We start from the raw sequence: 13,707 nt of genomic DNA, 5'->3' as shown, positions 1-13,707 counted from the left end.
AATTGAAAACAATATTTCACACTGTTACACTGCTAAATCTCACTGGTGGTAATACGATGGTGTTACATTGGTGTTTAATTGTTTGTTACTGTGTTCCTACAAGAGGCATGATGTTTTGTTTAATTCAGGAAAATATCAACCTGCTCCGTCTACAAAAATGTACGTCTATGAATTTTACTACATAATTATCTTTGTTATGCTCGTTTCATGTTTGTGTTTGAAATGTGTGCAGGGTCCTACTAAATTTAGCATGAATGGAACTACGGTAGTCAAAAACAATTCCCGTTATATCTGAAAGCAACAGCTTAACTTTACGGGTCAGGGGTTGTAGTGTTTATATCAATGGTATATATGTTGATTGAAATGTTGCATGCAGGAGTTTTTGCCACAATGTTACTATTGTTGTTTATGAAAACTGATTTGATTATAGTGTCTGCTGTCAAACAAACCTACCACAATTAACATATCCCAGGATCCGGTTGCCAAAATGTCATTATCAAACTGCAGACACCTGATTCCACCCTGAAAATAGCAAATCATTACAAAGGCAGTGCTAATGAAAAAAAGTATATTTAACCTATACAAAGATACCCCTCATCAGATAGTTAAAAAGCAAAACAATATAAATGCCGGCATAAGGTGTATTCTCGTTATGTGATTAGTCGCACCGACTTGTCGCATGTGATCGAATTGTACTGTAAGAACACCTAAATCAGAACGACTTTAGTCCTATACTCACCAATTAGAAGGGTGTCTCACCATTTGGTCGAATTCCCAATTGGTCGAAATGCCAGTTGGTCGAAAAATAAGTACTTGTCTGTTATATAACAACTACCTGATTACCTGTGTATGTAATGAACATGGTCAAGGGGATAGAGAAATGTGAAAGAGCAAAGCTGGTGCAGTTGAAAGCTGGAGCTGCACCCCCACCAAGGAAGAGAGTCTACCAGGATCTCGAATGCTGGAGCTGCACCCCCACCGAGGAAGAGAGAGTACGGGATCTCGACATCAGAGTCCGTCGCCTCAAGCAGCAACTCACTGACAGAACCAAGACACCCCTGCAGTACCTGGGCACCATTGGTCACCTCCTGAAGCTGCAGTGATTGTGACATTGTGAGTGTAACATTTTGAAAGAAACTGCTGCTTCCAAATAATCTGGAACAGTTCATTATAATGACTGAGGTAACAACATGCATGTCAGTAAGACCATTGAACCATATCTATTGTTGTTTTAGCAGTTCGACCAATTGGGAATTCGACCAAATGGGAGTAAGGCATTAGAAGATGTCCTATTTCTCACGATAAATCATAAGCTCTCAGCCAATCAAATCACATTAAAGTTCAACTGTTCAGTTTTGTCACCTCCATGTTTTTTGGTTTGTTAATAAACATGTCAAAATGTCAAGGCCGTATCTAGGATTTTTTTTTGGGGAGGGGTGGGGTGGGGGAGGGGGTCAAATGAATTCTTGGAATAACAAGCATGGAAGAAGCAAGATGCTAGGGGGTCCGGGGGCATGCCCCCAGGACATTTTGAAATCTAGAATCTCTGAAATACAATTTTGCAGCCATTTTAGGGAGGTTACATACTTAAATATCAATAACCAGTAATTTTTTGGGGGGAGGCAACTGTCCCTCTTGCCCCCCTCCTAGCTACAGCCCTGAATGTCTGAATTTCATGGGTCCATAAAACCAATTATTGTTCAGATGTGGTCAATAATTATTCTGTTACATAATACCATAAGTAAATTGTCTATATTCATGTTTTTCTTTATTTCAGTGGAAATTTGTATGTACTTTTCCTGCAAAATATTTTTAAATTGGTGAGCTTTGATGTCATGACGTAATGTCTTCCCACACAAGCGATTCGAGTTGCTATGACAAATTGCATTAGACTAGTTGGTGCGACAATTTGCATAACGAGAACTCTGCTATACAGATATTTTGACATGTACTTCAGTTTTTATGCTTTTTTAATCATGGCATGCAGTCTGCATGTGTTATTCTATGGATAACATAAATACAAAAAACCTCATATATATTACAACACAAAGTTGAAACCATCACTACTGTGTAAAAATAATAACAACTACATTTTCGTTGCAGGTGAGACAGAAATGGGCTTCATGTTATTAGAAATAAATCCAGCTCTGTTGTTACCTTATGACCACAGAACTTGTGTATGTTAGTTCCACTGCGGATATCCCACACACGCACCGTCCGGTCCATTCCGCCGGTTATCAGTCTCTTCTTGTCAAAACACAGACAAACAATTCCATTCATATGACCCTGGAGAAAATACCACCAGAAATAAAAACATCATCAGCACAAGAAGTTCAGTAAAGGTAAGGAAAGTTTGGTCAATTGAGGATTTCTGTAATAGTAGTAACTCAGGATGGAGCATAGCAGTGTTCAAGATTAAAAATTTGGGGCAGTATCCCAGTTGGATGCTAACATTTCAAAATCTGGTATCCCACCTGAAAATTTAGTATCACGCTTAAATGAAATTCATAAATAACATAATGACAAACATGGACGACACTGTTCTTGTTCCCAGTCTATTGCAACGCCGCAATCGCGGGATTCGTGAAATTTGCAATCAAGCGGAATCTATTTTTGAATAATAATAACATAAATTAATATTTAGCAGTTATTGTATAAGTGATTCTGACATTATTAATGATAAACCTACCTGTATCAATTTTCTGCAGATGAGGAATCAATATCTCAAATAAAATTTGGAGGGTGGAAACATTCAACAAAAACAATAGCAACTTAGCGGTTCCCAGACTATTGCTACGCTGCTATTGCTCCAGTGTAGCATTAGACTGGGTATGAGTTGGGGGAGATATTGTTATGGTATAGCATTAGACTGAGTACGAGCTCGAAAATACTGTTACTTAACTTCACCAATAAATTACGACTTTCATTGTTTAGCGAAAAATAAAAACACAGGATTAAAAAAAAAAAAACATTATATGTTATCCCAGTGGGATACTGGGTTCTTGAAGTCTGGTATCCAAAATTAAATTCTGGTATCCCTGGGATATCGAGATACTGTTAATCTCGAACATGGAGTATAGGGATATGCTGTATTATAGGTATACTGATATATTATTATTCAAAGGACAAGTAATACATATTACGCTACACACCACCTGTATAATCAATAAAAAATCCCTTTCTCGCACTAGTGAAAGATTGCTTTAAAGACATTTGATTAACTACTCTACAATGATGACCTAGATGCCAAAGCCACATTGTTAAATGAAATAAACACCACCAAAACTGATTGCTCTATGACATATAAGTCAAACAAACGACATAAGTGTAAATGTGTGTAGATAAGTAGCATTTAAAACAGATGTCTAAATTTCTTTTAAACATGGTTTCGCTCTTAAATACATTTTGAAACAATATGTTGTAAGATAAATCGTATCTAATGGCCATTCATGTAGCATTTACTACATCTGTTATATCTACAATCCAACACTGTATTAACAATGATTGTCATAAGTGTACAAGAAAGTGGGCAGGTGGGGGGGGGGGGGGGGGGGGGGGCAACTGCTCCCTCAATGCTGGAACAAATCCTCAAATTTGGGCAAAAATATAGAGATAATGATAAATAAGCTTGCCTGAAAGCTTTTCACCATGTATTTCCACAATGTTACCCATAATATTAGCTGTAATCCATGTAAAAATGTGAAATGATTCATTTGCAACCCCAGATATCTGGTTGGCAGTAATGCTAATATAAATAAATGTTGTTTTCCAGATTCAGGAATTATCATTTAATTCGGGTAAAAATCAGTCTGCACCCGCTACACAAATGGGAGCCCATACGCCTATGATTACTGTACTAACGAGATGACCTAACTTTATAGTGTAATGCTATGATACCTGTAGTTTCCTGACACGGAGCACACTTTTCACTACACCCGCAAATGTCGTTGGCCTCACAGGAACTGTGCTCTCTTCCTCCCCTGTCTCCCATTCCAGGGTTGTTGAGGGAACGATCTTACCCTACAAAGTTTACAAAGCATACAAAAAATATAGACTTTACAATGAGACTATCAGTATTCTTTTACATTTGCACTGATGTTTAAATATTTATAAAATATAATGATCAACCAAAAATACCCACTAATGAAGAAGGAAATGTTTTATTTAACGACGCACTCAACATATTTCATTTACGGTTATATAGCGTCGGACATATGGTGGTTAAGGACCACACAGATACTGAGGGAGGAAATCCGCTGTCGCCACTTCATGGGCTACTCTTTTCAATTAGCAGCAAGGGATATTTTATATGCATAGACAGGATAGCACATACCACAGCCTTTGAGGTGCCAGTCATGGTGCACTGGCTGGAACGAGAAATAACCCAATGGGCCCACTGACGGGGATCGATCCCAAACCAACCGTGCATCAAGCGAGTGCTTTACCACTCCCCACTAATGATAACTAAAAGACACTAGTCAAAGCAGACCTCAATGATAAAACAATTCAGGACAGTCGTTAAATGCTCTTCTAAATTAGATTGTAGAGCTCCAGCAATTTAATTTAAGATATTTCCATATTGATACCATATAAATTTGCATGCTAAAGGGAGCTAAAAATTACTCTTCTTGAACCAGTCTCAGGGAAGTGATAGGGATTGAGTTACAGTTCTCCTCAAATGGCAATGTCTGTCAAAACACATTCACAAATATATATTTCTGTTAAAGTTTAAACTAGGTGTATTTGTGTCACACTGAAGCACTAACTCTCACTGTACTAAAGTTAAGCAAGACTGGACTCGGTTAGTACTTGAATGGGCGACTGTCTTGGACTACTGAATGCTGTAAAGGTTATGATTACCAGTGTTCCACTAATGATACATCAAATGATATGCCTTCCCAGTCAGGCAACGTGGGCATTATCTTTAGTTGAACAGAAGCATAAAAATAACTATATCATTATCATCATCATCATCACCACCACCAACATCATCAGCATCATCAGCAGCAGCAACAACATCATCATAAGTGTATGAGACAGGGGGGGTCAACTAGTACTGGAGCAAAACCTCAAATTTGGGCAAAAATTATACAGATATTCGTGCAAAATGTGTTAACCTGAAAACGTTTTACTATGTATTTGCATCATTCTACCTTCAAAATTAGTTGTAATCCATGAAAAATCCATAGGGGTTCATTTGCAACCCTATGTAGCTCTTTGGTAGTAATACTAATATGAATAAATGTTGTTGTCCAGATTTGAGCATTTTTATTTAATTCGAGCAAAATTCAGCGTGCCCCTCCTACAAAAATAGGAGCCCGGATGCCTATGATCATCATCATCATTATCATCAACAACATGATCACCCCTCTTATTATTAACATAATACTCATCAGGACCACCATCATTACCAACATCTTCTTCATCAGCATCATCATCATCATCATCAATATTCACATTCATCATCATCATCATCAATAATCTTATCATTATCATTATCATCATCAATACCTTCATTATCACCAACATCACTACTACCAACATCTTCTTCATCCTCACCACTATCATATTATTATTATCATCATCATCATCATCAATATTCACATTCATCATCATCATCATCAATAATCTTATCATTATCATAATCATCATCAATACCTTCATTATCACCAACATCACTACTACCAACATCTTCTTCATCCTCACCACTATCATATTATTATCATCATCATCATCATCAATATTCACATTCATCATCATCATCATCAATATTCACATTCATCATCATCATCATCAATAATCTTATCATTATCATAATCATCATCAATACCTTCATTATCACCAACATCACTACTACCAACATCTTCTTCATCCTCACCACTATCATATTATTATCATCATCATCATCATCAATATTCACATTCATCATCATCATCATCAATATTCACATTCATCATCATCATCATCAATAATCTTATCATTATCATAATCATCATCAATACCTTCATTATCATCATCATCACTACTACCAACATCTTCTTCATCCTCAACACTATCATATTATTATAATCATCATTATCATAATCATCATCAATAATCTTATCATTATCATAATCATCATCAATACCTTCATTATCATCATCATCACTACTACCAACATCTTCTTCATCCTCACCACTATCATATTATTATAATCATCATTATCATAATCATCATCAATAATCTTATCATTATCATAATCATCATCAATACCTTCATTATCATCATCATCACTACTACCAACATCTTCTTCATCCTCACCACTATCATATTATTATAATCATCATTATCATAATCATCATCAATAATCTTATCATTATCATAATCATCATCAATACCTTCATTATCATCATCATCACTACTACCAACATCTTCTTCATCCTCACCACTATCATATTATTATAATCATCATTATCATAATCATCATCAATAATCTTATCATTATCATAATCATCATCAATACCTTCATTATCATCATCATCACTACTACCAACATCTTCTTCATCCTCACCACTATCATATTATTATAATCATCATTATCATCATCAATAATCTTATCATTATCATAATCATCATCAATACCTTCATTATCACCATCATCACTACTACCATCATCATCGTCATCATCATCACCATCATAACCACCACAATAATCCCCATCAACATAACCTTCATCATCACAAAAACCAACATAATACTAACTGTCATCATGTTATTATTATTATAATCATCACTATGAAAAGTAAGAATCTTCCGTTATTGTGACTCTCACCAGAATGTCGCTGGCTGTCTCGAGCTTGGGTCTGATATCCTGAGCTTTGTCCTCCTCTTCCTCCTCCTCCATCCCCTCATGCTGCTGGTGTCGCCGACTGCGGATCAGCTCCTTCAGAGGACTGACAAACAAGAGACGTGAGATACACGTGACTTCTGCGACAAGTAACAGCACTAGTGATCCAGTTGTAAGTAATAGGGTTTAATTTATCAGTGCTAACTCCAACCCAGAGTGTGTATGTGTGTTGCTGTGTGTGTGTGTGTGTGTGTGTGTCTGTACGAGTGTGTGTGTGTGTATGTCTGAGTGTTTGTGTATGTCTGAGTCTGTACGAGTGTGTGTATGTCTGAGTGTTTGTGTATGTCTGAGTGTGAGTGAGTGTGTGTGTTTTTGTGTCTGTCTGTGTATGTCCGAGTGTGTGTGTATGAGTATATGTAAGTATGTGAGTGTGTATTTGTGTGTGTGCATGTGTCAGTGTGTACCAGTGAATGTACGTTCTGTATTTGCGTCTGTCCCGGACCAGACCACTGGCTATCCAGAGGCCGGACCCGAGATAGACATGCCCGAAACATTAGTGGTATAGGGAGGGTCACTCACTGACTCACTGACTCCTGTATTTGCATGTGCATGCATCTGTTGGTGTAAATGCATTTTATATTTTAAGTGTGTGTGTATTTGTGAGTGTATCTGTGTATGCCTGTGTGTGTGTGTGTATGTATGTATGTATGTGTATGTCGTATGTGTGTCTGTGTGTGTGTGTGTGTGTATGTGTGAATGTGTGTTTCATATTGCATGTATGTATACGAGTGTACATAGTGTATGTATGTGTACATGCAAGCATAGGTATGCAAACGTATGTGCATGTTTGTGTGTACATGCAAGCATAGGTATGCAAACGTATGTGCATGTTTGTGTGTACATGCAAGCATAGGTATGCAAACGTATGTGCATGTTTGTGTGTACATGCAAGCATAGGTATGCAAACGTATGTGCATGTTTGTGTGTACATGCAAGCATAGGTATGCAAACGTATGTGCATGTTTGTGTGTACATGCAAGCATAGGTATGCAAACTTATGTACATGTTTGTGTGTACATGCAAGCATAGGTATGCAAACGTATGTACATGTTTGTGTGTACATGAGCATAGGTATGCAAACGTATGTACATGTTTGTGTGTACATGAGCATAGGTATGCAAACGTATGTGCATGTTTGTGTGTACATGAGCATAGGTATGCAAACGTATGTGCATGTTTGTGTGTACATGCAAGCATAGGTATGCAAACGTATGTGCATGTTTGTGTGTACATGCAAGCATAGGTATGCAAACGTATGTGCATGTTTGTGTGTACATGCAAGCATAGGTATGCAAACGTATGTACATGTTTGTGTGTACATGAGCATAGGTATGCAAATGTATGTGCATGTTTGTGTGTACATGCAAGCATAGGTATGCAAACGTATGTGCATGTTTGTGTGTACATGAGCATAGGTATGCAAACGTATGTACATGTTTGTGTGTATATGAGCATGTAACTTGTAATCTAACATCCTGTGTGATATTTTCCTCTGACCACGCTAAAACTCGGTGTACGTGAAACATCACAGATTACTTACGACTCTTCTTGGTCTGTTTTCTCCGTTACAAAGCTCTGCTCCGGGCTGTCTGCACTTATTACTTTCTTCTGAGATATTTTACGTCTGCGACGGTAATAATACTTCTCTGGAAAACAAACATTGCTGCAATTATTTAGAGATTCTGACCCAATATGTTATGTACTTGTGGTTGTGAGTGTGGAAAAAATGCTTAAGGCATAACATCTTCATGAGTACATATTTGTACAAGCAGGTTCTGAGACCAGACCCCTTGCTAATAAAAGTTTAAGAGACTCTAGTAGAATCTGAGACTAATTTTGTGACACTGCCTACAAAATCACATGTGTTTAACATCATTAAAAATTTTGAATGTAGACTCCAAAGTTTTATAAGCATGAGCCCAGTAGAGCCACTTGGTCTGGGCCTCAAGCTCAAAGAAAGCCTCCACAGAAAATAAAACAAGTATTCTGAGAATACTGCTATAGCAATACATGTCACTTACCATGTCCAACCAATTTTCATAGTTCCTAAGTTCACAGGCCATAACTCTGTCAAACTTGGTAATGAATGAATGAATGAATGAATGAATGAATGAATGAATGAATGAATGAATGAATGAATGTTTAACGACACCCCAGCACGAAAAATACCTCGGCTATAAAAATTCAACAGTTAAATAAAAACACAGTGTAAAGGACTGTGTTAAAATACAAATATCACAGATATATATAATTAAAATTTTGAATAAAACTCAAACTTGGTAAATTTCCATAAATTCAAACATGATCTGAAACTCTACATGATAAAGCTATACACAAAATTCAGTTCCACATCTTGAGGCATTGCCAAGAACTAAAAATTTATATTTGTGATGGACTGAAAATAAAACTATTCTAATTAAATTTCATAGGTAATACATTTAATTTTTAAATTTATATTTTCTGGGAGGACAAAATGATGGCTCTATAACACAGATGGCTACTGAACAGAAGTGGTCACTTTAGCAGGTTTAACAAAGAATACAACAGACTGTCATTAACTCCTCACGTACCTGGTGACTCGGACTCCTCCGCTCCCTGCATCAAGGCGTATTCACCCAGCAGATGACTGAGATCCTCATCCAGTGAAACGTCATCGTCGCTCGCCCTGTCAACCTCATCCACGGCCAACGTCTTCAGTTCATCCTTCTTACTCTCTGCATCGGCCAGCTGAATGTACGACAATGTGCCTCGCTGTAGATTGAGTTCCGCTGCAATAATGACACAAGATGTCAACTGGTACAGAATGGGACATGGTAGGACACAAGACAGGACACACACTATTAGGGGTGGCAGAATAAACACCTTTTCCAGAAATCGCAATATCACATGGTGGTTTCTAACACCATTTGAGCAGCTGATTACAAATTTGGTGGCATTTTTTCCCTAAAATAAATTTTTCGGTAGGTATCCATGGCTATATGTTTAACATCAATGTGCTCTAGTGGTGTCATTAAACAAAACAAACTTTAACTATATATTATGACAATGGTTGAATAATAAAAACAGACAACTTACTTATACGACAGCTTGCTCTTCTTTTCTCACTTTCTTCAGGGACAGAGACTAAACAAAAGTGAAAATGTATCATATGAATTATTAAAATATACATTAGTGTGTATAGTTGTTTTAACACAGAGTTAAGCGAATGCTCTTGGGCTTTAAGTGCATATTAGCTAAAAAAAAAACCAGAAGAAATTAATGGATGGATGGATGGATGGATGGATGGATGGATGGATGGATGAATGGATGGATGGGTTTTAGGTGGGTGTGTGGGTTTATTGGGTAGATGAATGGATGAATGCATTATTGGATGGATGCATGGATGGATGGATGGATGGATGGATGGACGGACGGATAGACGGATGGACGGATGGACGGACGGACGGACGGACGGATGGACGGATGGATGGATGGATGGATGAATGCATGGATGAATGCATGGATGGATGCATGGATGGATCCATGGGTGGGTTTTGGGTGGGTAGGTGGTTGGGTGGATGAATAGATGGATGGATGGATGCATGCATGGATGATTGCATGGATGGATGCATGCATAGATGCATGGATGGATGGATGGATGGATGGATGAGTAGGTTTTTAGTGGGTGGACAGTTGGATAGATGAATAGATGGATGGACGAATAGGTGGATGGGTGGGTGGACAGATAGATGGATGGATGGATGAATAGATGGACAGACATATGTACAAACAGACCTATGGGCATTCGGACAGATGTATGGATGGGTGGATGGAAGGTTGGATAAATAGTCAGATGGATAAATGGATGAACACATGAATGTATGAGCAAATAAATGAAGGAAGGAAGGAAGGAATGAAGGAACGAATGAACTGATACAAGAGATCATTCATAATACCTTCTTATAACAGCAGGGTTTATACTATAAACTACCAAATCTTCAGTTAACTCACCAGTGATTTCAACAGGTGCTGGGGTATCCTCAAACATGGAAAGAGCATCTGAAATATGGATTCAGAATCTCATATTACTCATGAATTCTTACTTCATCTACATTGATTCGACCATAATAATGGATTTTGACAATATGTAATATAAACATCCCTTATACAGTGAACTATAGATCATGTTACACATAATGCAGTTTTGAAAACTAAAGAAATAACTAACTGTGATTTCACCAAAGTATTTCTTGTAGACATGGTGTGAATGAGATAATGCAGTTCATAAAATGCTTGTTTCCCATCTCAGTCTGTATGATTTTACCTATATTAATATCTGTGGGTCTGGACAGACACTCCTTCATGGTGTGAATGAGATAATGTAGTTCATAAAATGCTTGTGTCCCCATTTCAGTCTGTGTGATTTTACCTATATTAATATCTGTGGGTATGGACAGACGCTCCTTCATGGTGTGAATGAGATATCGTAGTTCATAAAACGCTTGTTTCCAGTCCACTAGTCTGTCAAACTTGCCAGCATCGAGAACAAGTTTCGGGATGTTCTGAATACCTTCCATCTCACCTAAAATTAACAAAAATACAGTACACGATACAGTACATGATATAATACACTATACATTACATTAAACAATACATGAAACAATACATGAAACAGTACATTAAATAATTAATGAATCAAATGCACGATACAGAACATGAAATGAAATAGTATACAATACTATATACAGGAAACAATACGAAAAAATACATGATACAATACATGGAGAGAGAGAGAGAGAGAGAGAGAGAGAGAGAGAGAGAGAGAGAGAGAGAGAGAGAGAGAGAGAGAGAGAGAGAGAGAGAGAGAGAGAGAGAGAGAGAGAGGGAGGGAGGGAGGGAGGGAGGGAGGGAGGGAGAGAGAGAGAGAGAGAGAGAGAGAGAGAGAGAGAGAGAGAGAGAGACAGACACAGAGGGACAGACACAGAGGGACAGACAGACAGAAAGACAGACAGAGAAAGTAAGAACAAGCATTCTTAAAATATCATATCTCCTGTGTTCAAGGGACATAACTCTGTGAATAATGGGCAAATCACCAGGAAAATCAACAGTACATGATACAGCTATACACAAAATTTCATCTCAATATCGTCAGGCATTGAAAAAAAATATATCTGAAAAACTGATTTTCATATCTTCTAAGTTCAAGAGCCATAACACTTAAAAATTGGTAACTTACCATGCAAGTCAAAGTTAATTCGTAACGGAACATGATAAAGCTATTCACAAAATGTCAGCTCAATATCTGAGGTATTGCCAAAACAAAATCACGGAAAAAAAATTCTGCATCTCTTAAGTTCAAGGGCCATAACTCAATCAAGTATGGGTATATCATCCTGATAAAGAATGTAAAATGAAATAGAATATGATACTATATACATGAAACAATATGTGAAATTCATGATACAATACATGGAGAGAGGGAGGGAGGGAGGAAAGGGGTCTAGGAAGGGAGGGAGGGAGAGTGGGAGAAAGGGAGGGAGGGAGAGTGGGAGAAAGGGAGTGAGAGTAAGAGAGAGAGAGAATAATAATAACTGGTTACTGACTTAAGATATTGTCTTTACCATACGAAGGTGATAATCGCAAATGCCACACGGCAATATGAGACAATGACAGAGAATTAATTGAAGTTAAAAGTTTATTTTGTTTAACAACACCACTAGAGCACAATGGTTAATTAATCATCAACTATTAAATTTTCAAAATTAGGAAATTGTGATACGTAGTCTTCAGAAGAAGTCTGATACATTTTCCATTAGCAGCAAAGGATGTTTTATATGCACTTTCACAGACAGGAAAGTAAATACTACAGCCTTTGATATACCAGTTGTGGAGCCCTGATATTGGGAAGGAAGGAAAGAAATGTTTGATTTAACGATGCACTCAACACATTTTATTTATGGTTATATGGCATCTGACATATGGCCCCGATATTGGGATTTGTAAAACCCAAAGGGTCCATCAAGGAGATTTGACCCCATGACCCTAGAACATCAGCAGGTTGGCTAAATCCTGAAGTACTGAGAAGGAATGAATCATGAACAAAAAACATAAGCCACTGGATATCTCATAAACAAATACAAAGCTAATGACAAATCAATCTGAGTGATTATTGAAAAGAGATCAATTCAGTGACCATACGCATACTGTATTACAAGTAATCAATGTAACACAGCATCATAATTATTAAACACTTAATCATGTTCACCTCGTTAACTTATTGACAAACAGGGTGAATAAAAAGTTCACTTAACTGGGATTATATATACAATTGCATACACCCAAATAACACATGTCAAAGATGGGTTTTTTTTATTTGCTGTAAACATAATATTGAATGATTTTGAAACCTTTCTGAATGCTTACCCATTTCCAAACATTTGAGCATCCACAGTTCATCCGAGGTGGTGAGGAATCGCCATCTGCGGCAAACCTGTTTTGAGAAGAGAAAAATACACATAAAATCTAATTCTGATCATCAAATAATTATTGCAGTGTTTCTCAATAGTTTGCAATACGTTTGTAGATTCCGTTACTTATTTTCAGATAGATTTGTTATTTATTTACGTTTACCTAAATCAGCTGCTGTGGTCATAGATGAGAACCACTTGTCTATTGGATAAAACAGGAACAGACCATGGAAGAGAAAAACAAAATATTACTGTAGTAAGTATAAATATATTTTATGCAAAATATTAAAAATATTGGATTAGGTTAGGTCAGAGTGTTTAATGTGCACATTCAGAACAAGCTGTTGTAGCACATGCCTGTCCTTGGGCACAGAT

General features: G+C 37.2%; 1 protein-coding gene across 1 annotated transcript in view; it reads right to left on the bottom strand.

The window, feature by feature from the left end:
- The window catches only part of LOC121370341, a 73,820-nt gene that overhangs the window by 52,864 nt on the left and 7,249 nt on the right, over positions 1 to 13,707 (bottom strand). Inside the window, exons 7-16 of the mRNA XM_041495493.1 lie at positions 13,289 to 13,355; positions 11,295 to 11,447; positions 10,877 to 10,924; positions 9,962 to 10,009; positions 9,457 to 9,654; positions 8,427 to 8,532; positions 6,812 to 6,932; positions 3,898 to 4,020; positions 2,158 to 2,286; positions 454 to 522 (exon numbers count right to left, since the gene is read on the bottom strand). Coding sequence (XP_041351427.1) covers positions 454 to 522; positions 2,158 to 2,286; positions 3,898 to 4,020; positions 6,812 to 6,932; positions 8,427 to 8,532; positions 9,457 to 9,654; positions 9,962 to 10,009; positions 10,877 to 10,924; positions 11,295 to 11,447; positions 13,289 to 13,355 — 1,062 coding nt within the window. The remainder of the gene's footprint in view (positions 1 to 453; positions 523 to 2,157; positions 2,287 to 3,897; positions 4,021 to 6,811; positions 6,933 to 8,426; positions 8,533 to 9,456; positions 9,655 to 9,961; positions 10,010 to 10,876; positions 10,925 to 11,294; positions 11,448 to 13,288; positions 13,356 to 13,707) is intronic.

This window comes from Gigantopelta aegis, chromosome 4, assembly GCF_016097555.1.
Source record: "Gigantopelta aegis isolate Gae_Host chromosome 4, Gae_host_genome, whole genome shotgun sequence".
Taxonomy (NCBI): Eukaryota; Metazoa; Mollusca; class Gastropoda; order Neomphalida; family Peltospiridae; genus Gigantopelta; species Gigantopelta aegis.
Note: the sequence above shows the minus strand (reverse complement) of the source record. Positions and strands in the feature narration are given on the sequence as shown.